The sequence below is a fragment of the Cydia amplana genome, chromosome 13 (assembly GCF_948474715.1).
Source record: "Cydia amplana chromosome 13, ilCydAmpl1.1, whole genome shotgun sequence".
NCBI classification, from domain to species: Eukaryota; Metazoa; Arthropoda; class Insecta; order Lepidoptera; family Tortricidae; genus Cydia; species Cydia amplana.
The window spans coordinates 15,869,762-15,897,031 of NC_086081.1; the positions used below are offsets into that span (position 1 = coordinate 15,869,762).

The 27,270-nt window shown below is 34.9% G+C and overlaps 1 protein-coding gene across 4 annotated transcripts in view; it reads left to right on the top strand.

Annotated features, from left to right (window-relative positions):
* The window catches only part of LOC134653542 (uncharacterized), an 81,018-nt gene that overhangs the window by 18,641 nt on the left and 35,107 nt on the right, over nt 1-27,270 (top strand). For 2 of the 4 annotated variants that reach the window (XM_063508919.1, XM_063508920.1), the window contains exon 3: nt 25,709-25,809. In XM_063508919.1, coding sequence (XP_063364989.1) covers nt 25,709-25,809 — 101 coding nt within the window. Of the gene's footprint in view, nt 1-18,129; nt 19,150-19,247; nt 19,386-25,708; nt 25,810-27,270 lie in introns of those variants that run through there. The other 2 variants (XM_063508918.1, XM_063508921.1) reach the window with 2 other exon arrangements.

Sequence of the window (27,270 nt, forward strand, 5' to 3'; positions counted from 1 at the left end):
AAGCGACATTTAGTGAATTGTACAGGAGAGTGTTTTGAGAAAAAAAATCATAACTTTTTTCCTATTTGAAATAGGTAAATGAGTTCTTAAGACGATAATCTTATTTAATTTTTCTCTATTTTATGAAATAAACATTTACCCCAAAATCTTACCGGATCCTGAAAATGTTGTCGCTTAATTGAAAAGGTCCTTAAAATATTCCCGGAAGAACCATTTAAGCGACATCATCATAGTACTATAAAAGTCACTGAAGCCACTTACCTTCTTTAACTTGTCTCTAAGATATTCAATTAAGCAACAGTCGTATGGGCAGTTATTACGTGCCAATTTGAAGTGGTATACCAGAAATTTGAAACTAAATCGACACTTTTTTGTGAATTATAACGCTAGCTTTAATATTTTTTTAAACTATTTCATATTATTGAAAAATTTAGAATATATTTGCGGTTAAAAAACGCTATATTGTGCGTTTTTTAAGGAGAAAAATAAAATACTTATACGAAATTAACGTGTATTTTTATTTTAATAAAATAAATCTACTTCTAACAAATAACTCTTAATTAAGTATGCACTTTTTTGAGATCACAGAACAGAACATAATAAAAACAACACATTACTTGTGTGGTAATTATTGTACATAAGCATAATATCATGAACAATTTATAAGGTATACTTCGGACTTGAAAACAAATATCGTCGCCTAAGAATACGTTTGTGCTGTAATCCACCTTAATCGCACACAAAATGTATATGCACAAAACCATCCTCATACGTCGTTTTTATTTCAATTATACTTCAAAGAAAGGTATACATAATGGAACTCTAGTCTCATATAATCACTACGATAATTAAAACACAGCTAAAACTTAATAATAAAACAAATTTTACGTTAGATGTCGTACATACCTAGTCGAATCAGGCAGCGATCGGCGACACAACCGCCGCACTCCGGTGTTCGTCGCTGACGCTGACTGAAGCGACCCACTGCATTCCATTGTGTAAGTAAAGTACCATTCGCGTGAAATTCGCGCCAAAAATTGTTCACTGTACCGACATCAAATAGATTAGAGCAACACTTTAACCGTTATCATACCATTTTCAATCTCCACTTAACCGACGTATCGCATTTATAAAGTATACTTTAAGCGACAGGTTCGGCCGCGGTAAGGAGTGTCGCTTAAAGCAATTAAATAACAACGTAATTTTTCGTAACATTCATTTAACCGACAATCGTTTTATTAAGCAGTTTTGAAGAACCACTTAAGTACAGAATTCAAGATATATGTGCCCGGAATAATCAATTAAGGGACATTACATCGGAAACGAACTCTTTTTAAAAATAATTTATACGATTGTGGTAATATTGGAGTAGGTTTTAAGTGACACAGATAATATTTTATTCAAATTGTGTGTCGCATAAGGGATGGTTTTTCAAATTCAGACCTCATTCGTGAATTACTTTAAGCGACATATAAGTCATCGGATCGCCGTGAAACCCAATTCAAACGACGCAGAAAAAAACGCTGATTCCAATGATATTTATAACTCATTTTCGACCAAAATGTCGCTTAAGTGGTTCTTCCTTTCCACCGTCGATATTATGATTTGTTGGTGTTTGTGATTTCTAAAAGGATTTATGACCAACACCATACATAGATATTAACACTATAGGACACATACAGTGTGCTTCCTGTAACAAGAGCAATAAATTAAACTGTAGGCTGTACTCCTCAAACTGACCAACATTTTTTCAGCAACTTTTGAAAATAACTCATGTTTTGATTTTTATTACACTTTAAAGTTTATTCTAAGACGCAATGTATTGCAAATTTTGTTATGTTTAAAGCGTAACAAGCAACGTCAAACACACTGATTGATGTCAGCATACATTGAAGGCAATATTTATTTTCTATGAAAAAGAGGAAGTCTAAAGGATTCATAATTTTTAAAAGTCGCTGAGCAAATGTTGGTCAGTTTGAGGAATACAGCCTTTAGTTTAATTTATTGCTCCTGTTACAGGAAGCACCCTGTATAGGAAGGTATTTAAAATGTGTGTGTTTTTTTTTAAATATCAAAGTAACAGTCAGTATTCTTCTAATATTCTTTCACTTTTAAAATTATAAAAATGTTCAACAAATACTTCGCTACCATGCGTGTTCATAATAAAATACCTTACGGCAGTTACGGCTTAATTCAAATGAATAATGAAAGGAATGATCCTTTGTTTCAATACATTTGGCTTATCAACGCTATTACGAATTAAATTTTAAATTTCCAACCAGAGCCATAAAGAGATCAAATCACTAAAGTATTAATCACTTAAGCAATTGGTCAGTTCGGCCTTCGCACACTTCCACACGGCTCGTAATACGTGTAATTACACGTGTAATGGTTTAGGGTCGAGGATCATTAATCTTAGCAGATTAAGCAGGTATAAAACCTTTGTTTGGAAGTGTGCAACGGCCTTATTACCATGATGCCTTATTGCGATTCTGTTTAGGACCTAAACTGAATTGCTAAAGGACGGTGCTACAAGTCGCATAACTCCGTCCCTTAGCAATTCAGTTTAGGTCCTAAACAGAATCGCAATAAGACATCATGGTAAGGCCCCTGATTTTATTTTTAGTCTTCTTCATCCACGCGTTATCCCGGCATTTTTGCCACGGCTCATGGGAGCCCGCTTGACACTATCCGTTATCAACATACATCGGGGTTTTCGGTACGGGAATATTTTACACTAGCCAAATAACAGGTAAAAGCTGTAAAAAATGATACTAATTTAACATTTCTAAAGAAGCACATTTGGACCTTACTACCTACGTTTAATTCATAGTTTGGTAATTATTTTACAATAAACAAAGTTATTAATACACGAAATCATTCCCGCACCGAAAACCCCGATGTATGGTCAGGCGTGGCTCACTCCGTGATTTCGTCGCTTTGCTACAGGTAGCTAAAAGTACATCCGTTCGGCCCCACTTTTGGGGAAAGCCATAAGCCGCGCGTGGCGCTGTCGCCACCTAGCGGCCATATCTGTGCTGATCGTAACAGACGCGTTTTGTTAGAGAGTGAGTCTTCTGTACTTAGTAACTATTATTTATTCTGTGGTATGGTTATCAAGCACACATCACCTGTAACATATAATCATAATATTCATGATCATCATTATGTACCTATCAGCCTATGACGAATGGGTGTGTTTTCAATCCTTAGTAATTTTCTGTTAGGTGAATGCGTAGGTTACACTGAACAATTTTTACCGTGGGTCTTCTCCGAAATCACTGAAGTAAAGAGCCAACAGAATAGTTACTGGTTCAAATATTTGACAGAGTCAATTGTTTTCTATAATAAACCACCTTTTTTCTGTAATTTTAAATTTTAACGTTGGATTGTCAAACATTAGTATTTAAAAGCTAGTTACCTCATCATTTACGGAGCCGTACAGAATCTATCAAATAATGTGCACTAAGTACAGTCACCTACAATAATTATGATACCTAGGTACTCGTCGGATGCCGCAAAAATATGTGACACGCTCTTATGGCTCTACAAATAAGATCGTGTCAGATATTTTTGCGGCTTTCGTTGTATAACATAAGAAATATTATTGCAGGTGACTGCTAGGAACTTCTCGCATTTTAGTAATTAAAGTGTTTTGTAAGTAAAAAGCAACTGTTTCTTAATAATTAATTTGCCTGGTGATTTGTAAAAATTAAGAAGTTTATGCAAACATCCGCCCTACTTAACCCACATAATTCCCAATTGATTTTAACTACAAACTTACAAATACAGTTAAAAAGACACTACAAACTAACAATGGAACCAATTTTGTATTATACAAACCGAGTGAATAATTTGCCGACCAACAAAATTAAGTTGGTAAACTGTAATGATTTACTTAAACGAAGCCATAACGTAATCAAATTATTTGTATGTAATAGTTCACTTGTAAAAAGTGCAATTTGCGATACAAGATTATTACCTACATTGCATAATATGAGTTATTGATGTAGAGTAACAACGGTTATTTATTTAAGTGTTCTTTAATATATAATATATTATTCTCTTCGGTTACCGCGATAGTTCGGTTCGGTTACGTAGGGATGTAGAATAAATTCAATATACGCGATATAATCCGTTTTAATAGTTTTATTTCTTTAATATACCTTATGGCAATGTCGTAAAGTTGTCGAACGGTCAACATAACTTACTATATATAGTTTTTTTTTAGCATTAGAAATAAGGTAAACACATTTTAAAAATAAGTTACAGCAAATATGTAACAATTATGAATCTAATACGATCATTTATATTCTTCTGCTTTCATAAGTAATAGTTTTTGATTTTTAATAAGCGTTTTTCAATTAAAAGACATGTCAAGATCGCTTATCTTCTTTCAAGTTCTGTCTAATGCTAAAAAAAACGAACTATCTGCCGTATTCGAACTTCAAGATATTCACAAGAGACGACACGTACTAGATCCATTCTAGATACGTTATAGTTTAGATTTGAACTAGTTCTCTTTTACAGCGCAATTCGGGCAACTAATGTCACTTTTACGATAGAGCGTGTTAGATATCTGTTAGATGTGAATTAGATCTCTAAGTAATATCTTGTGGAAATCGTTCAAAAGTATCTCCAGAATCGCGGAAATGTCAAATTTGACAGGTTAGATCTTAAACATATCGTTATCGTATCTTGGCGATGTCTAATAGATATCTATTACAAAATCCGAATCGGGCCCTATAAATACGTCTCTTAACTGTTACTTCGAATGCCAGAAAGTTTTTACACACTTTAATTTAGCTGCACTCCGTTTATTTATACCTTGATTTACCTACTTATATACTTAATGTGTACTTCAAATCTTGTGTAAGAACAACATTTTTAACCACTTCCCTGTATCTAATTCAGTTGAAATTTGGATTACGATCCTCAAATTTAAAGTTTCTGGCTGTATATACACACTCGCCGAGAGCCTCTTGGTAAAAAGCCGACCCAATCGGAGAAGCGCGAAACGTTTCGAGTAAGAAAAGACGAGAAGGCGTGTACATATTCTCGGCCTGTCGCGGGGTCACTCGACGAGTGTGTACTTACCTGTAGGGAAGGTAGGTAGGCTGTAGCCGGCATATTTTTATTTTATTTTATTTTATTTATTTTTATTTTTTTATAAAAATCACAGTCTTCTTTGTTTAGCCGACAGCAGGTACGGGTTTATACACACTGGCCATAACTGTTTGGTCAAATATTTGCTTAAACGGTGGTATATGTATGCTGTGTAATGGTTAAGTAACTAACTATTGGTAAACCTGTAACTTCAATAGCCTACTGTAATTATAGTATAATAAGAACTACAACTTTGCGTTAGCCTATCAGCTGTATCCTTAATCCACGATACTCTGAAATGTTACTTGAAATTTACTTTTTTGCAAAATGTATATTTCGTAAAATTTACACAATTCCAACACCCAACTGACAGGAAACAGTAGTTTATCTTGTCCTATTATTCCGATTGCGACCTTTTCGCCATCCATTGTATTATTAAGCTAATAACGGATCGAACAATGTCATTCCGAACACCTTACAAGCACTATTTACCCACAATTTTGATTGAACTAGAAAGGTAGTAAGTAAATGCAGAAACTGAATATAAGATATAGACTGTTTATTCTTTAAAACCGCGCAGAGGTATTTTTATAAATAATGTAAAGTGGCATATCTTTGTGAATCCGTTAAATATGATATGGCACGTTTTAATATTAATGATTTACATATTTTAGAAGCTGTTTTTACATGCCGTAGTTTAGATTTCTTACTGTATGGCGTAGTAATATAATTCCCAAGGTGTAAAAATGTACGTCAAAGATCTCAAACAAAACCGGCCAAGTGCGAGTCGGACTCGCGCACGGAGGGTTCTGCACCATCAACAAAAAATAGAGCAACACAAGCAAAAAAACTGTCACCCATCCAAGTACTGACCCCGCCCGACGTTGCTTAACTTCGGTCAAAAATCACGTTTGTTGTATGGGAGCCCCACTTAAATCTTTATTTTATTCTGTTTTTAGTATTTGTTGTTATAGCGGCAACAGAAATACATCATCTGTGAAAATTTCAACTGTCTAGCTATCACGGTTCGTGAGATACATCCTGGTGACAGACGGACGGACGGACGGACGGACGGACGGACGGACGAACGGACGGACAGCGGAGTCTTAGTAATAGGGTCCCGTTTTTACCCTTTGGGTACGGAACCCTAAAAAATATGGTATGTAACTCTAAAGACGTAGGTATGGTCGTGTGAAATTTAGCAGCTTTAGTTTACTTGTCTTTGGTATATTAATCCCTTATTAAACTTACTACCTTTTGGAATTTCAAATCATCATTTCCCCACAGTTTCCTCAAGTAGAAAACAACAAGTATCTATGCAATTCGAAAACATATACAACCTTTTCAATTTAAACGCGAGTATAGAAGAAGGCGTTGCAAAAACTCGCACGCTCTAGATTGAGGCTGGATATCATTCTTACAAGTGAGTTCCTATTCTTATGGCCATGAGTTTGGAATTCTAGCGGACAGTTACCTTGCTCTGACTGAAGCTATAACCGAGAGAACGACACCTGTGGTGAAATACATATTAGACTTCAATTGGGACAGCGACAAAATTGGTTCGTCCCGCCGAGTTGACATATAGTTTGGCCTAATACGTACTATCTCACAGCTCAGACCGTTAGCAGCCACATTTCGGCAAATATATATTGTATTACTTTCAAAACAAGTGGCTTTGGAGGTATCTCTTTGAGTGGGAAATAAGCTTACGGTTCATCTGATAAGCCGTTACCATGAATAATTTAAACACCTTTCTGAGCCCTTTGACCGCCAAAAACATCAACAAGCGCGTGCGGCTACAGCCAAATAATATATCAACTTTCGTGCATTCCGACAAGGTTCATGATGATGCGCCGCGTACGATAGGGGTGGCGTTGAATGGGTTAAAACCCTGCTGACGCCTTAAAAGCCTGTAGCCGTATTTTTGAAGAGTCCTATGTTTTTGTCTATTGGTTTTGTTGTGCTTCAATTCGGACATATCCTGGACCAATATGGACACGTGTGGCCACCCTAACCAGAGCGCCACGCGCTGCCGAGCGCGTCGTGGCGCAACCGTGAAGTAAGACTCATCCATCATGTATAATGTGATGATTAGCTTCGGACATAAAGTCTCGATTTAAGGTACAGTTCGGGTTAGGCCTGCACCAGCATTACTGCTGCAGTAATGCAGTACGACGACGCTGTCGAGCGCGTCGTGGCACAACCGTGAAGTAAAAATCATCCATCATGGGATTAGCTTCGGACGTATAACGTCGGCGTCGTGAGCCAATTCTAACTTACCTACTTACCTTCTTGCTCATACGTCTCGCTCGTGCCAATTCATGTACAAATAAGTACGAGCGAAATGCACGGGCGAATGATAAAAAATGGCATAATTTCGATATCTAAATGCAAGTTTGAATTGGCCTCCGTGTGTCGATTATCTAAACTCACTTGTAACAGTTGTGACATACATGTTTATGACTCCTGAGCATGAAAGAAAGGGATGAAACGCTAAAGACCATATTGGCAATATTGGCAGAAAACTGATTTTCGCGTATTTTAGTAAACTTACCGAATACATTCATGTAGACACGTTTTAATTTCAAATTTGTATGCCTGCCGGCGAAACATAGCGTTCTCAAATACTTTTTGTACCTATCCAACCTGTTACCTATGTTTACAAATAAATAATTTGTCTTGTCTTGTCTTGTCTTTAGTAATATGCCCAATCGTGGAACTCATAGAACTGCATCCATATAACTATACCATTCCCAGTAATTCCTACATCTTCCAAAAAAGGGCTTATGCGGCTCTTATTTACATGTCTCTTACGACCTTCTTAAGATTGAAACTTGCGCATACGCACCGGAGCGTGTTAGAATGCGCAGGCTTCCGCCAACTCCCACTTTACCCAACATGCGCGTAAGTGGTTATGTGTTTGTACTTAATTGTACTTGTTTTAGCTTTGGTTATAATTTGTAACATGCCATAGTTGGTTACGATTGTCTGATCGCATGAGGGTTGCGACTTTTCTTGCGTTTTTTCCGCTCTATGTCAAATAAAATACATATGACACATTTTAATAAATATCCAAATTTCCGAATACCTACTTAATTCGTGGTCCATAAATAGCTTTACTTAGCTTATCCTGTAAGTACTTATTATTTATTTGTTAGCCTGTTGTGTCCCACTGCTGGGCAAAGGCCTCCCTCTCTTTCTTCCATGCGTCTCGTTCTATGGCAATATTAGGCCAATCTTCCCGAAAGACGTCAAGATCGTGCCGCCATCTCCTTCGAGTATCCTTTGTTAAATTTTGTGTCTTTCTTACAAACAAGTAATCGAAATGACAGATAGGGATAATCGATTATTAACGGCTTGTTAAAGTTGACAGAGGTTTATGAACAACGCCATATTATAAGCCTAAATATACACCCGTGTACAATATGGAGTATAATTTTCAAATCTGTACGAGTACTATAAAGTGGCTAGCAAGACGGACCTTACCAGTTCAACACCCTTCCATGGTAAAGTTTCCGCAACTACCTTAAACCCATATCTCTCGAGCAACCCTTTGCTAAAAACAACTTTATGGATACTCATTATGGTTTAAATTTGAGTGTAAAGGAGTTTGAAATAAGGGCAAAGATGATTGCGGTTAGTGTACCGTCTTACACCTTGCGCAGTGGACCCAGACCGCATATTAGCCGACGCAGCGATGTATGACAGACGGTACTGCACAGGTAATGAGGGATAATGAAGATTTAGAACTGACGTCACGTACCTTATATAGTTGATAATATAAATCAGAGAAAACAGAACTTTTTAATTTAACTATAACTATATGACGCTGCACCAACTCAATCTTTTGGTTTAGCCTAAGTTGACTGGTAGAAAATGCATTCTGACGTTAAGTCCGCCATTTGTTCTTTCATGTATTGTACAATAATCACTACATAGTATAAAACAAAGTTGCTTCCCGCTGTCTGTCCCTATGTAGGTATGCTTAAATCTTTAAAACTACGCAACGGATTTTGATGCGGTTTTTTTTAAATAGAGTGATATAATTTGTTAACCCGTGCAAAGCCGAGGCGGGTCGCTAGTGTTTAAATAAAGAATGAATCTCTGTCCAGTGAATCGACATAAATGTTTGTTCGTTTTCTTTCTTTCCTGTAGGTTTTTTTACATTTTGACTTTTGATGTAATTTACCTAAAAATTTCTGATCGTTCGTTACCTATTCGGTTTTGCCTTCAGCCGAAAGTATGTAGCGCAAAATCAGCTACGAATCTAACACTTTTAAAGGCTGAACAAGAGAAAATTTAGCTAACTACCCGTTTTTGTTATTTTTCAATGAAATGTTCTGAAATGCAAAAAGCCAAGATATTTTCATTACTAACAAGGAATGATTTACAGTATTAGGTAGTCATTAAAATGTCTTGATCGCGAAAACAATCACACTTAAACAACAAAAATATCATTCCATTTAACGTTAACTCATATATTCCGTGCATTGTGTACTTCATCCTTGCTAAAAATCATTTTCAAAGTTCACATGCATCTAGGTCAACCAAAACCTTAGCTGAGAAAAACCTTAATAATCAAACAATGGTTATACAATACAAGCCGTGTCTGTTTTTCCGCCGCTCTACGCAAGAAAGCGAATCTCAATGGCCGAATGTACGCAACGTTCAGTGTATTTTGTGCTCTTGCGCCTCTATGAGGTCCTCTGTCTGATCGAAATCGGTTCCAAATTTAAATGCAAATATTTGGTTCGCGCGCGGAACGTTTGAAAAGATTCGAAATTTGAAATTTTCGAGTCTAAATATTTTTTTTTTGTGTTGTGCCAGTGATACGGAAGTGTAATGAGATATTTTTATTTCGTAATTGGGAAAATTATATGGATTGAAGTTTCTTGGAAAATGATTGTACCGTTGACAGGTTGACGTACGATCAAATTACTATGTTTGAACGTTTCTGTCATGAGCATCATGAGGCTATACTATTAGATGCACCAAGTTAGGTATAGATAATCTTAGCTTATTGTCAATAAAGAAGATATATAGGTACCGTACCTCCTATCTGAAATGTATTAACTATATTTAGATATTTTATTGGTACACTGTAGCTGAGAACAATGAATATTGATACAATTTTCATACAAAATTATTGTTCTCTTGTTGTGATACACTGGACACCCTGTCCAGTAAATAATGGACCTTAGGCTGGTCCATTTTACTGGACACCCTGTGTATCACATCCCCGTGGCTGCTGCCCTGACGGTGGTTAGAAGGTTGTCCATTATTTAGCGGACACCCCGTATATATTCATACAAATTGGACAGGTAGGTACGTAAACTGTAAAGTTATGATAATAGAGTCTTCAATTTCATTAAAATAAGTAACCTATGACTTCATAGACTCATAAACATTATAATATAAACAACGTAATACACATAATAATTTATGCTTTAAATGTATGAATGCAAATTGCAAAGTTATGGATGCGTAAAGTAAGCCGCGTGAAGTAATACCATCATAAAACTTATTTAGTATGTAGTTACTGTATTTGGTTTTGTAGTTAAATTACTAGGTATTAAGAATTTAAAGACATAAGTTTTTTTTGCATGTATTTGCATTTATGTATATACCTACTAGTCTAATAAATAAGCGCTTCGCACATCTTATATATGTACCTACATTAAGTAAGGTGTGTTTCTATTTTGTATGTGTAATTTTTATTATATTTTTTTTACGTTTTGGTCATAATTATTACTTACAAAGATACATACCTATTTAAGTAGGTATTACTTATTTAGCCACTTGTAGTTTTTTAAGCGGGTGTAGAGATTTGATTTTGAGCTCAAATAAAATATTATAAATGAATAAAAGTTTACAATATTTAGCCTTGATTGGGAAATTATACAAACTTTACGATCAAAAACCTCAACGAAGGCCTTCCATCTCATTGTAGGACAAGTGCAGAAATGATGACATTTCGCGCCTCTACGTTAGGCAATGTGTTTATTTATTCTTACGCAGAGATTGTAAAGTAAACGCAAATTGACCGACTTGGACATTAAGCGGTGACCATTTTTGTATAAAAATGTGGCGTATTGAAAATGTGTGCCATGTTTGAGACGAAAAGTGGGACGGTAAGTAATGACTAATATTTTGCTTGCAGTTATATCGGTATGAACGAATAATCTTAGTGCTGTTCTTTTTAGTTCTAAATAATTCAAATTCTACTTTCTTATTGTATTAAACAAATATCGATTATATTGAATACTAGCGACCCGCCTCGGCTTTGAACGGGTTAACAAATTATACATAAACCTTCCTCTTGAATCACTCTATCTATTAAAAAAAAACCGCATCAAAATCTGTTGCGTATTTTTAAAAACCTAAGCATACATAGGGACAGGCAGACAGCGGTAAGCGACTTTGTTTTATACTATGTATGTATTGATGTGTGTAAATATTTGCCCGAGCTGTTCTCCAACTTCTTCATGAACTTCTCTATCGATTTTTTTAATTTGGCTTGCCGTTGTCTTTTTGGTCATTTCCCCTCATTGACCGAGCGTTAGCGAAGGTCTCCGTTTCAGCTTGGCCACAAACACTTTCGTATGTCCGGTATTTAGTTCTCATCTGCAGGTCGTATTTCTTAACCGATTCTCGTGAAATTTTTTGAGCAGGTTTGGTAGTCAACTCGTTTTTTGGAAAATATTCAAAACTGCGGAAGTTGGCATAAAGAACTAAAGTGTCAGTAGGATCTATGGCACTTATGACTATTGTGAGTTCGCTGTGGTAATGACTCGACGAACTAAGTACCTAAGTATGTATTTTTTATTATTTTCGCGAGGTCAACAGCTCACAGAGGCACTAGTTCTAAACTTGTCAAAGAGCGCCATAAGTCGTCGAACCTCAGTTTAGGCTGTCGGGCGGATTCACAGTCCACTAAACGCCAACAATGGAACAATTAAACCTACACCTATTTAATTAGTCAGCTATACAAGAGTTTGCTAACTTCTCGTTAGCGCGTCATTACGAACGGTAAATAGTACCTATTTCTTAATTTTACACAAGGTGTTACAGTGTGTATAATTCTAACAAATAGATACAGTCGCCATCAGGTATTGGCAAGGTGCGAAGTCGGTGGAGGGGGAAGTGGCGCTGATCGTCACAAACACAGGTAATCTTATGGAATGTCCGCCATTAGTACTAGCGGCAGCCGCTTGAACTAATTTTACTCCATAAGAATTAACGTTGAAAGTCCGCCAAAATGAGGGCAGCACCAGTCGTGCACCTAGCGAGCGACCAAGGTGCTCTGAGCGGCAAATATCTGAATACGCCTTTATTGTCAAGGCGTTAGGTTAGGGTGCTTGTTCAGATATTGTGAACACCTTGGCCGCTCCGATATATCTGATGGCGACTGTACAGTGTAAAACCTCTGCCTATCATTATTTCTTTGTGGCGAGGAAAATGAAAAAAGAACCCCAAAAAAATAATGAAACTGTTGATTTTAAATTCAATGAAATAAAAATATTTCTTTATTTTGAAACAATGAGAGAAAAAGTTTGCAAAAGTGCAAATGAACACATTTCATTAAAATCTTATTGAGTAACATGTTATATGAAGTTAATAGATAGGTCTTTACAATAAAAATAATAGTTTTCAGGTTAGTTTTATTTTCTACGAAAATAGATTTAAGTACAGCAAAAATCTAAAAATATTATTATAATGCCAATATTTGTTGTGAAATTGTCTGTGGGAGTGAATCACCAATTTAAAATGATTATTGTACTAAACTTAGCTATCGAAAGCCTTATCGAAATGGGAAAGAAAGCAAATTATTATTGTTTGCAATTTATTTTGTTATTACTAAAGAAAGTAGCTACAAAAGGAAAAGTGACACCAATAACGTCCAATATGAAAGGAACTACCTTTTTTAGAATTACTTTTTTTAATTTTATCGCAGCAAATATGGCTAATATGGATTCGAGATGTTGATATTGCTCATTTAAACCATCTATAAAGACTTTTAATGAACAAAAACATGTCGATTGCCGCTTGTCTGACAAAAAAAAAACAATAAACGTTATTGTTGGCGAGTCATAACAAGGCACAAAAACTGAATTTAACTTAACACCCATTTCCTTGGTAAGTAAATAAAGGAAAAGCGATTGATATTTTCATTTTAATAAGGGGACAGTTTAATCGACTACACAAAAGATTTGGAAGAATTTATACATTTATTAATTATACAATACACAATACAATACAAATCCTCTTTATTGCACAACCTCAGAATAAATTTACATGGAAACACAAATAATACATGAAGACAGAGGTAAACCACAGGCGGTCTTATCGCTAAAGAGCGATCTCTTCCAGACAACCTTTAGGTAGGTAATTAATAATTATGTTATGCAAGCAATTTTACAAAAAACTCACGCTTAAAAAGTAGGTATATTCAAGAGGTCAATGTGGCTAATTCCGTCAGAGGGACTATATATTCCGTCTACTAGCCCATTTCTCGAACAACGAACTAAATTGATAATTTCATCGACAAAGCGGCGATTGCTTTTAGTTTCAGCAATCAAAAGCAGATGTTTTAATACGCTCGTGTACGGAATAGACCCTATGACGGAATTAGCCACATTGACCTTACTCCGGAGACATTATAATAACCGCTAAAATGATTAATTTGTAATGCCTTAAGTAAACATTATCTAAATATATCATTCCACATTAAGAACTGAATATTAAAACATGAGTCATCTGTACCTTTTAGGCCTTATTTGACCTTCATATCATACATGAAAGGAAGTAACTGCCATACATGGTCAGCATAAATTCGCCATTTTGCATGCAACTTAATAATTATGTCAGTGAACAGCAAGGCGTGGGTTTTTTATGGGACAATCGCTACCAAAACGTCATTGTTGGTTGTTGGGTTGTTTATAGTGCTCTAAACAGGCAGTACCCATGCAAAGTGCAATAGAAAGGAATACATTATAAAACCAAGTGGCAAAATAAAAATGATTTGAACTTAGTTTTTAAGTTATGATTAAGAAAATTTGTTAGCACTATTGCCAACACAATTGCATAATATCTGGGTGACCGAGCGAACATACAAAAACTCGAGAATGCGCGTTTTCCCAGAGATAAGACCTAGCTAGATCGATTTTTCGCCCCCGAAAACTCCGATATAGCAAATTTCATCGAAATCGTTAGAGCCGTATCCCCGAAATACATATATAGGGTTAGTTGTTGATCAATGAAACACTAAAAGTTTAAGCCTTCCTATCTCTGGTGTTTTTAAAGTTATGAGTGTGATATTTCGTATGAAGATAAACAATTTATTTGGCTATCGTATGGCGTTCTTGGTTTCTACTTATTTTAACAGTTTTTGTATTATAAAGCTTTTTTTGAAAAATGAGTTTTGTTTCATTGTGTACTTGTGCATGTTTTCAATGAAACACTCTAATTTTTACAGTGAAACAGATGTAATATATATAGTCTACTATGAAACATCCTTAATAAACATTGAAACGTTGTAATAAATAAGTTACATTAATACATACATCCTTTCAATCAATTAATGAGAAAGGAAAGGAGAAAATAGTGGTAGGCTGAAATTAGTTATTTAAAAGGTTTCCAAAATATGGAATCGTTATAAGATTGCTGAAATATCTAAAAGCGAAAGACTTGTTTCATTGTACGCACACCTAAGTTTCATTGTGAATCGAAAATCTGGTCGGCACGGCACTTACGGCATGCTGCGAGAAAGGCGCCTTTTATGTCCACGGAGCATGATTGCCAACTAGGTGGACGCGGGAGGGTTTTAAGCATCTCCATGCTTGATATCATACACTTTCTTGCAACATAGTGATTATAAACGACTGTTTCAATGTTAGACATGTGACCTTAACCTTGCCATCAATGAAACATTCAACATATAGGTAAACTATCCTATCTCAGCCATTTCTAAAGTTAAGTATCTTATATTTTGTCATATGATAGACAAATTATTATCAATTTTCATGGTATTTTAATTTCACAAATTTCGCACATAGTCTTTAATTAATTAAAAAAATAATGAGTTTGTTTCATTGTGTACTAATACTGGTATTCAGTGAACAGCATGTTTCATTGTTTATTACATAAATATGTTTCATTGTGAGACTAGGGGGTGTTTTTTGAAGCAATTAAAAAAAACTGCACCAAAGAGTGAAAGAAATTTAATAATATTTAGCTCCAAAGTAACTTTAATACACATAGAACACAACAAAAAATTAAATAACGCCAAACTACTCTATATCTTGGTAAAAAATTGCGAAACATAAATGAAAAATATTCCTTTATTCACACGAATTCACAATAACGCTCGTAGCAACGTGCTCCTTCTCCGAGGCGCGCTCGCGTATTGGGGAGGTGCTGGGGGTCCTTGAGCCTACCCTTGCTTGACAGACGGCACTAGCTGATAACACCTAGTTTCCGAGATATCGCAAAGTTTCACTGTGTACGATTGTTTCAATGTTCGACAACTGACCCTAAATAAATAAATAAACAAGAATTGCTCGTTTAAAGGTATTAGATATCACTCATAATAAGGTACACATTTTTATGTAAGTATGTCTCTCTAAAGCTCTATCAGTGTAACCACCCTTTGATGAGTGAGCACTCTATTGAAGTATATCCCTGTTGATAATAGTACCTACTCAATAATAGATTAATATGATTCTTAAAATTCTAATAGGTTGTTAGAATTTTTCTTTGTACATGTTTTTCTTTGTACATGACGATCCTTATTGGGAGACATAATTAATCTTAATCTTATTATTTTTATTTTTAAATTTATAATGTAATTTTTGACGATCATGATGAGAAGATAAACATAATTTTGACGAATGTAGCAAATTTATAGTGTAATTTTCATCTTGAAATAAATAAATCTAAAAATCTAAAATCTAGACGTGTTTGCATTAATGGCATTATTTATCGCACAACTGACATTCGGTACGTATACCAGGAAGCATCCTGCTAACATTAGTAACTAACTGAGGAATGAGAAAAAAACTAACTGCCGACCCAAAAAAAATCTTTTTGAAGTGAAAACTTCTTTAGCGGCGCTGTGCACTTCTTGTGATGGGGAAAAAAATGTTAAACTCGCGAGAGGTAAGATTCGTAAGACGTAAGACGGATACGTGACCTGATCGAAAAACTGTTACAATGTCATTGAGTTTTTCTTTATTGATTTAAATGCCATCTAGTGAGTTTCCCTCTAACTGGTAATAATATAACTCGAGTACTAACAGTGATGTGCTTAGGGTTTTGAAGTAATGCGATGAAATAACGCTAGATGGCGTTAACCTCAATTATACATAGCGCTGCAGAGATTTTGCACTAGTCAGTTGAGTTTTCACTTCTGCCGGCACTCCCGGAGTGCAACCCGTTGTTTTTTGTCTTATGTTTATGTTGTATTGCACTTACATAATATATGTAGGTAATTGTTTAATAGGATAACAATAAAATATTGGTATAGGTATTTAAAAAAAAATTGTAATTGTATCAAGCCAGTGTAACATGGTACATATTTTTGTATTGAGACTTGAAAGTCGTGACTTCATAGTCAGTCATTGATTAACTTATTACATTCTACAGTTTTATATTTTCTGACAGCACTATTCTATCGCTGATATAACTTTTGTCAATTCCAATCAATATGGCGAAACCTGCCGCTTGTCACCGAAACCAAAAAACCGTAACAATATACAGACACTTAAGGTCATGGACCACCAATAAAAAACCTTGATAATCGTGATACTACTCTACAAAACTATATTTTACCATCACTATTAGACATTGAAACTCTTAAAGTCTTGAAAATAAGGTTTATTTTTCAACGATTTCTGGAAAATCCCCGGCAATTGTAAGTACCTAAGTCTGACAGTACCGTATGTAAATTGTAAGTCGAGTTGTCAGTCACTGGTGTAATAGTGTCAGGTCCCTCCTACATTGACTGGCGATTAGGATTATGTCAAACGTATTTAAATTAAATCTGTTAAATACTTATTATGTCATCATATTCAATTTCAACTTTGTTACACAATATTATATATGTTAGGTACCTATACCTACTCCAAATATACTTGAAATTCTTATTGCTAAACTTTTCTTTAGGGTTCCGTCGTAAACTAAAAACGCTTGTCAGTTTTCTGTCTGTCTGTCTGTCTGTATGCGTCATCATAGAGGTTGTCAAAACAAAACTTTAAGTTATACAGTCCTACTTTAATATAAACAGGTTTTGGGTTCTGAGGGGAAGGGAACACAAAACTTAATTTACGTATAGAGGTTATTTAGTTATTAGGTTATCGAGATTCTACTGTATGGACTTCAGTAGTTAGGTTATGGAATTGAGATTTGACTATGTATTTTGTGGGGATTTTTGAGTTAGTCCGATCATTTGACACATTATCATTTCTGGCCACTGTACATTGCTGGTGAACTATTTTCTGGTGGTCGTAAAATATAACATTGTTATTTTGCAAGTCTGTAACAAGTTAATATTATGATATATAGTTTATATATTTTAATGATCCGTTTAGCAACAAAAGCATGGATTAATTTATATGACGGCATTATGGTTGCGGTAAACGGAACCGCTTCGGATTACTAGACGGTATATTTTGACTTTAATGGGGCGAAATTTATATTGATAGGTACATTATATTAAAATATGGTTGTTTTGATATCTAATACATGTACCAAATCTGTTTAGGGTTAGGTTAGGTTAGTATAAATATATTGAAGCAAAAATTTAATATTACTAAAGCATTTGGTAATTTAAGCTAGCTTTTGTTTATTGTTACCAATAAGAAACTTTCTTTTCATTGATTAATTTAGTTAAACATTCAAATTATACGCTTCAGTTTTAAGATGATAAGCTAATTTGACTAGATTAACCTTGGCTTAAGCTCCATGTCACAATATAATTACTCAATCAAATTACAATAGACGACAATAGCTCTTATGACCTATTTTCCCGTGCACTCGGCACAAAAGACTTATGAGACTATCTTACTGTACCATATCAGTGTCTTACTAAATATTACGCTAAAGGCTTAGCCTTATATAGAACATTTAATGGACGCCCTACGCAAAATACAACATGAACTTCCAAGAAACTTCAATACAAGCACCAATTTGGTTTAAACATTTTAACGATCGAATAAAATAGGACTAATCGACCAGTTAATTTATTATTCACCTTTTTCGTCAAGTCAATCACGAAGGCAATTAGATTTAACACCGCTGAAAATTAAAGGAATGGAGGTAAAAAGTGCGAATGTTGAAGCAATCATCATTAGGACGGCAGTTACAATGTAATGGCCAGCAGGACCGTGCGGAGGGTGAAGCGTAAAGGAAAGGAATCTGGTAATGCAGCTCAGGACACCCTCCCCGCCATAGTTGTCACTCCCCCCGACATGAAGGTCAAGGCACCGGGCACACGCGACGACAAAACTGTCAAAAACAATGTCAACGAAGCTACATCATCAACAACTACAGTAATCAACAACATGGAAGAATTCAACGTCAACAAACTCATAGCGGAACTCTCTGAAAATTCCAGAGCATCTAAGGGCGAGATAGAAAGCATACAGAGAAAATTACTACAACAAGCCAACGAGATACTCAAAGTGAACGCTTTCGCCAACCCGGTCCCCGGACCACGAGTCATAGACAGCGCACAAAAATACACAACCAATCAACCCGTTTATGGGAGGATACCGACAGTTATACCGAGAATGAATCAAGTAGATTTAGATTCGCGCCAAAACCTGAATCAGACTAACATGGCGGCGAAGGACACTAAGGACAATCAACTCAGCGATCAACTAGTACCAGAGAAGCTACAAGAGGGTCCCGTGTTCCCGGGAACGATGTGTGGCAACCAGGGAAATATGCAAGGGGCCGGCGCGGCGGGAAGAGGCATTTTTTCCTACGAAACAGGTTCCACCGCGAGCCGAGTGCCCGCCAGTGCGCGCGCCGCTTCAACAAGAGGTGAATGTCTTATTCCGTTTGAATACCAATTCTTTTTTGATCGTACATTCTGTGTTTTTATCATCTGTCACATGTGTTTCGGTTGAGTCACTTTGTTCGGTGAAGGTTTCGTTTTGGAGGTTTTTAAGGATGTCTCAATAGTGTTAATGCGCGAAAGCTTGGAAAGCTCCGTATGTGGCGGTGCCTATGTGATTGTAACCGTTACAACTTATCAAGAAGTTCATTGTTCTAGACCGGTATGTATTTTACTATTTTGTTACTTTTGGCGACTACTTTGCTTGTATCCTCAGTAAGTTGAGGGAGTTTACTTTTCAAGGTCGGCAGCTTTTCCCCCCATATTTAACATACTTGAGCCTTTCATACGCAAATTAGCTGCCTTAAAGTGGATTTAAAGCAGATAAACTGGTCACTAATTAGTATTCATACATTGTACCTATATAAGACATGTTAATGTAAATGAAGCCAAACAATTGCTTTTTCCCAGGAGCGATATTAAATTTAACGAATCAAGAAATCTTGTTTCTCTATGCTATTAAACAGCGGATGACATTACTATTTCTTAACAACACAAGGATTCCACAGTATTGCCTAATTATTGTTAGTTCTGTCAATTGACAATAGTGAAGCGAATTGACAATAACGCATTCACAACGATTAAAGGTAAGGTTTATTTAGCAACATATGGTGAACAAAACATCAACTTAATGTCAATAGAAAAACGTTTGCAGATTCCTGGAGTCAGTCCAAGATAACTTTGCACCTACTTGGCAAGCATCAAATTCCAATGCAAATATGACGTTTATAGTCGACGTTCCACACTATGTTGCTACAAATGTTGTTGCATCTTAGCTTAGACGGACTTTAACAAAGGTTCTAATAATTATATTCCCTACTGGATATAGACTACTTACTAATGCTCAATCCTATTCATAGGTTATGCACCCGGCCAGTTACTGAATCTACATAAATTACTCTTAATAAGGCAGAAGGATGTTAGAAATTTCGCAATAAGTATTAAACTGCACAATGTTTACATCAAGTCTAAATCATGGTGGTAAATATGTATGCCCCTTGTCATATTAAATTAACTTACGAGAAATCCCATGCACGTTTATTCAATAACAAAATTTAACAAAGAGAAGGTCATCGACTCGAAGTTTGTCATACCACCATTAGGAACCATAATTCGTTTTTAGATAAAGAGAGTTCATCATTCTTAATCATCTTTTAGGATAGGTAAAGCATTAGCTACTTAAAAGGAGCCATGCTCTATTTGACAATACAAACTCTAAAACAGGTGCTTATTCGGCACGCACATCAACAAAAAACCCAGGTTCTAACACCTGCGGTGACGACCCTTGCCGTCGAATTGAAAGACAGACAATTTTCGTCTTACGCTGTATAACACATAAACATACATTACATTAAAGTATTACATTTAAGTTTAAATTTCAACCTCGTCATTCAAAAATTGTCTGAACCTTCCATTGTCTTGGGTCCTTAAAATATCTAAACGAATATTCAGGACATTGGCGGTTAGGTATTTGTTGTGATTCTAAGAATTGTTAGACTCCATTAGTAGATAGTTTTTTATTTTATTATAATACATTATTATATAGTCAAGTCTAATTCTGCAGTTTTATTGATGGATTAGGTACTTAAATGAAAAAACATAGACTGTTTTTTTTAATTATATTGTTTTTTATTTAATTAAATTTATATATTCTTAATCAGAATAAAAATCACAAGAGTTTTAAAAATATTATATAGAAAATGAAAATATGTAGAAATTAAAAATATAATTACCTACCAGATTATTTATTTATCTTAATAATTATCTTCCAATTTTGTCCCCTTGTTTCTTAATTTGCAAAACCCAGATACATCTAAATTCGGGTTATATAATTTAAAATTTGTATATGATAATTGATAATGTGTAAATAAAATTAACTTGTCAAGTAAATGCGTCATGATAGTAACATAATTTGGTATACTTATTGCATAAATAAACCATCACTAACCTACTTCCGACGTATAATCGACCTACTACTTTGTCACGCCTCTCTCTCACAAACAAATGTCTTATACCACCAAATTCCAAAGAACCAAGCCACCAAGCAGTTTGTCCGATGGTACATTAACTCGGTTACTGAGCGAATCGATGAATAAAATTGAATTAATCGATTATGCAACGGATTAATCCGGAAAACATGATTAATTAATCGTAAATCTATCGCCGAAATCTAAAAGTAGAACATCAGTATTATGTCATTTGTAATCAGCTATATATTGCATAAATATTGAAACAATAGGGAAAAGTGATATCCCATTACAGTCTTAAAATGGCGGATATATCAGAAATTTACAAAAGCTCTTATTTCGTTGTATAGTTTGTGGGAAAATCAATCTAAATTCATACAGATAAAGCTGAAATTGGATGAACCCATTTTGATATCTCATGGGTATTTAGAAGTTATGGGGTAACAGGAAGCAATGTGGGCGATTTATATTGCTATTGTTTTGTATTGCTTTCGATTAATATCCGTGAGAGGAGAGGTTCGTTATTCGTTATATCTTTAAGTGGTTACGTAATTTCTGAGAAGAATACATTGTTGGTGGGAAAATTAATGAGTTATTGTTAGGGTTTTCCTAGTGTGCCATCATAAGCATAATTTTTGAACAAACTATGACAATTCTATAAGTAGTTTTTAATATAAAACCAAGTATCATGCTGATTGTGGGATAAATAGAACCTTTTGCCGTTTTACGGAAGAGGTTTTTTGCTTCCGCAAAAGTTTTTGTTCATGTAAAATAAAATAAAAAATCTGTAAAATGTAAGCAAGATTAAATTTTATCTATAAAACCGAGTATCATACTGTTTGTGGGTTAAATAGCCACTCACATGATTCCGATTTTAACAAAAGGTGCCCTGCGGGCTCAGCACGGTTCCATTTTTATCGACTATCACTAAGCCCGTCACTTTCACGCTTACATACTTGTTAGAACGTGACAGGCATGGTGATAAATGATAAAAATGCGACCGTGCTACTAGGGCTGAACTGCTCTGCCATTTCGCAGATACGACGGCACAGTGTCATGATATTTTCAAAAATCGATAACTTTACTTCTGCTAAAGCATTTGCAACGATTATTTTGGTTTTTTAATGATAAAGAAACAAAGAATTTATTTTACTACTATAGCATTGTGCTGTTATAATAAAAATAATTATTAAAAATTCACAAAGTTGACCCAATGAAATAATGTCCGCGTTATAGTAGAAAACTATTTTTAATTAAAAATCTAAATCGATAACGTATCTTTTTTTTGTATTCAATTTAAAGAAGACTTAATAAGCTTTTAATTGGTACTAAACATCTTGATAGCTCACCTATGAAATTGCCGAGTAAAACTAATTCAAATTCCGATAAGAAACTTTCGAATTGCTCAATCTGCTGTGAAACTATATATTATGTTCATGATTTTTTTGTGGCTAATTTAGACACTGAAGTACTAAAATATAGTAAAAAACAGTTTAAGACACTAATAATCTTGAAATAAAATGCATAACTTATGCAATTATAACGATGATAGTAGCTATATAACTTAAAATAACAAAAGAGTATCTACGTACCTACTAAATTTTGGTGTTTTTATAATTGCCGATAACCAACAACCGAACTAACTTATAACTACACTAACACGTTTAATACATCCACCATAACACACACTTCACAACATATTAAGCACAATAAACCAATAATAACTATTAACACATAAAATTATACTGATTACAAACGTAAATAAGCCGGTAAACTGACTTCTTCCATCTCAAAAATAAAGATGGCTACCCATTTAGGGTGGAGACACAACAGCGCGCGGTGCAGATGTTCAACAGAAATAGGAACTTTAAAATTGTAATACCTAATTAATTATTTATTTAATCGTATAATTATTTAGTTTATTCAATGTAAATAGCAAAGAAATATTAGTAAATACAAATTATAAGTAAGTAGTAAAAAAAATCCCAAAACGCGTATGCAACGCGTCTAGTACACCACATGCCTTACGATATGCAGAAATGCTTTAAGCAACCACAGTTGCCGGGTTTGTACTTACAATTTACCGTCACATGTTTTGATCGCTAATCCTGTGTAATACACAGTGATTTAATACATTCTATGGTTTATTAATGTAACTTAATAATCGAACTATTTAATGTCTATTGGTTGCTCAAGATATATTTAGTAATCTTAGAAATGTAGGGCATTCAAATAAGAAACACGTCAAGAATCTACAGAACTATTGTTTTGAAGTGATATTATTTGGTCATCAATATTAAGTAGGTCTAAAATATAGTTTTAAACTAATAGACCAATAAACGCGGAGTAGTTTAATATACATTACTAATAGAAATATCTAAATTTGAATACTTGAGGCATTTTAAAACACGCAGCAACTTTTTACACATCGCACTTCCTGAACAACTTGCAAAGTAAAATAGATAAGAAATACTGTGGTTGTGTCTATATGGTTGAAACATTTTTTAAATATTGTCACGTTGGTAGTCTGTGTTTTAAAAATTGTTTATACCGTATCTGTGCAGCCCTTCACAGATAATAAATAAAAAACCGCATACACTCCTTTTGCAACTCGAGTTGCGACGATCATTTTAGAGGTGCGCAATCTTGAAACTCTAGTTGCTGGAATCATGTGAGTGGATAGAACCTTTTGCCGTTTTACGGAAGAGGTGTTTTGCTTCCGCAAAAGTTTTTGTTCATGTAAAATAAAATAAAAAAATCTATAAAATGTAAGCAAGATTAAATTTTATCTATATAACAACATGTTATCGGATTTTAAATCGGTTTTTCGTAACGTTTTTGGAATAATCGTTATCTTGTCTTGAGACAAGTCTCTCTAAACACGGATATTAACATTACAGAAAATATTTTTACAAAATTTAATGTACCTATATTAAACCATAGCTATGGCCCTTTGTTTTAGGTTTTTTCTAATTTTGAAATTATTACTTAGAATTAAGAGCTTTTGACAATGTGGTATGGAATTTGTTTTTTGCTCCTAAATCTCTCCGATTTCTATGTATATTAAATTTTTGTACATATTCCAAAAAATATTTGGAACTTTCATTGAGTAACTAAGGGTTCCAAAAATACAAATCCTTCTGGATCTCATGAGGTTACTAAGGCGTCGGCATCGCATCGGCAAGCGGTGCCTTCAATGGGCATATCGACAACCGGTTACCGATAACACAACATGCTTCCGATTGTTCCGTTTCTCTTGAGTTTTACAACTTCATTTAAACTAATGGTTTTTATCGTTTGTTTATAGCGATTGTATAATAATATAGATAAACGGAAGGCGTATTTTATTTTGACTTCACTTATACGACTTCATGCACGTTTACTTATATTTAGGTACCAATGAAATTGCAGTGGCTATCGTAAAAACTAGTGCCTACGTAGGTTCTTGCCGTTCTTGGGATTAGTAAACAGACTGAGACTTGGGATTAGGAAACAGACCCCAGATAATTAATCTTGTATATACTGATTTCATCGTCACCTTTATACTTTGTGATAAAATCAGACCAGGTTCGTGATAGCATATAGGTAAAAACTAAATTTTACTGAAATGAAAACTCCACCATTCAAAATTTCTTAAAAATCGCAACATTTATTTTTAAAGTAAGTACCTACATATAAACAAGAGAAAAGAACGAAAGCTTGAAAGTATAACAGAGGAACTATTTAAAACAATATGTATATACAAAACAAGTAAAGCTCAGTAAAAGCGTGTACAAATGGCTGACATTAGTGATTTCGTACAAAAATGTCACTTTCTGTACATCCACATGACATTCACGGTCATAAACAAGTATAATTTATAGCAGGAAATGGCCATCGCAGGTTCTCTACAAGACTTTGAATGGCGGCTGCATCCGTCTTTAGATTATGTTTTGATAGATTGACTTTAATACTTTAAATATACCTACTGTTATTAAAGGATACGCATATACGGTTAAAACAGCCAATATATTTATGTGACTGTGTCCAAGGGGCCAATGTATGATACTACTTTATTTCAAATAGAAAATTTTGATTGTCACTCAGTAGCTTAGAGCGAAATAAACATTATTTTTTTATAACATGTCTTTTTCTTTCATTCCAAAAGCTCCTAGGAGAAAATTACTTTTAAACATTTAGTTATAGGTTACATAAAATAAAACTCTAAATCTGCCTACTTTAGTAAGAAGTAAGGACAGGTCCCGTCCATCATAAACCAAGAACTTTTTAAGCACTCATCGTTAGTTCAAATTGCAGATGCAGATACTATGCGTTCTCACTAAAAACTCGCATCCAAATATCGTCACAACACATTAATTTACGGTTAGTCGGCTACCATGACTTGGCACTTGACGTGTACGTTAGCGACCTCTCCGCTCAGCGCTAGGCTACCCAACGCTCTGACGCAGCGCGTATTGACTCCCATATTGCTCAAAATATTTATTAGAGCACAAAAAGTTCATAACACGTATTTTTGCAGGTGCGGACGTGCCGCCATACAGGATGCCGCCGGCGCCGGACGCGGCGCTGCCCGGTGCTCCCGCGCCGGCCGCGCTCCATACACACTCCAATAAGTTTCCTGTAAGTGTTTTTACTATTTTTAGAATGGCAACTTTGAGAAGCTTAATAAAATGAGTAGGAAGATCTTGGGAACCTTGAAGTCAACAAGTTCCCGCCATACAATGGAAGTAACGCTCTTATTTAAAATCGACATTGGTACTAAAATAACATGAAAGTCATGAAACTTCTTGGCATGAATATTAAAGTAACATATTACTATCAAAATCAACGGACGTTAGGTATTTTAACACCCAATAATATTGAAATAATCTACCAAACCCTAATTACAAAAAGAAACTCACCGGGTTCTCGCCTAACGATCGACTCATAGAGGACCTTTAGTACCAACCACCCGCATTATCATAATATGCATAGTAAATCGCTTGTCCTTCGGTCACACCTTTATCTTTACTACTAGGTACAGTCACCAGCATAAATATATGACTGTGGGAAGCCGTGCAAAAATATCTGATGCTCCATAAGTATATGACGACACTACCTCGGTAAAAATATGAGATGCTTTGTGGCCGGCAAAAATATCGTTAGTCTGTATCCGCATAAATATCGGTTCGGGTCGCTTAAAAATATTTGATTACTTATAAAAATCAAAATTATCTGATAACTCTCATCTGGCATAAATATCTCTCCACTGTGAAAGCAAATACATTGAATGGACGATGGACCGCCTATTATATATCTGACACGTTGGAAAATCACAAATATGTTATCGACCTTCAAAAACGAACCATACATGTTTGGTATAGAGCCGTAAATTGTATGAAGTGATTTGACAATTCACGAAAAGAGTGCAGACTTGTCATTGTATATGTCTGTCTCACATTATATTCTATCATCGATTTGACGGAATAAAATGGATATAATTATTTTGTAAATTTGAACGTATTGCAATCATATCATGAATCTAGTATATAACTGGATCTGGCATGAGGGGTGGGGAAAATTACCGAGCGGGATAGTCTTATGTATCTTTCAGTAGAAGTAGCAGCGAAAGCGCTATTATTGTTTGTCCTTGTCACAGTCTCACAAGTTGACTTCTTTATCATTCTTTTTTATGTAAGAAGGAGGTTTATTACACATCTTCTATTAAAAGTCTACTTGATTTTTTATTATGTCACAATTTAAAATTGCAAATGAAATACGTGAGACAGACATATGCAATGACAAGTCTGCACTCTTTTCGTGAATTGTCAAATCACTTCATACAATTTAAGGCTCTATGCTATCCAGACCAGCTATCATGGTCGCATTTTTATCACCTGTCATGCTATGCGTCACTTTCGCCCTTACATATATGTAGAACGTGACAGCCATGGTGACAAATGATAAAGAGCCGGCCATCTTAGCCCTGAAAGTATGGTTCGTTTTTGCCGATTGATGACATATTTATTTTCATAATTTCGTGTCATAATTTGCATTCACAGTGGAGAGATATTTATGGCAGATGAGAGTAATCACATAATT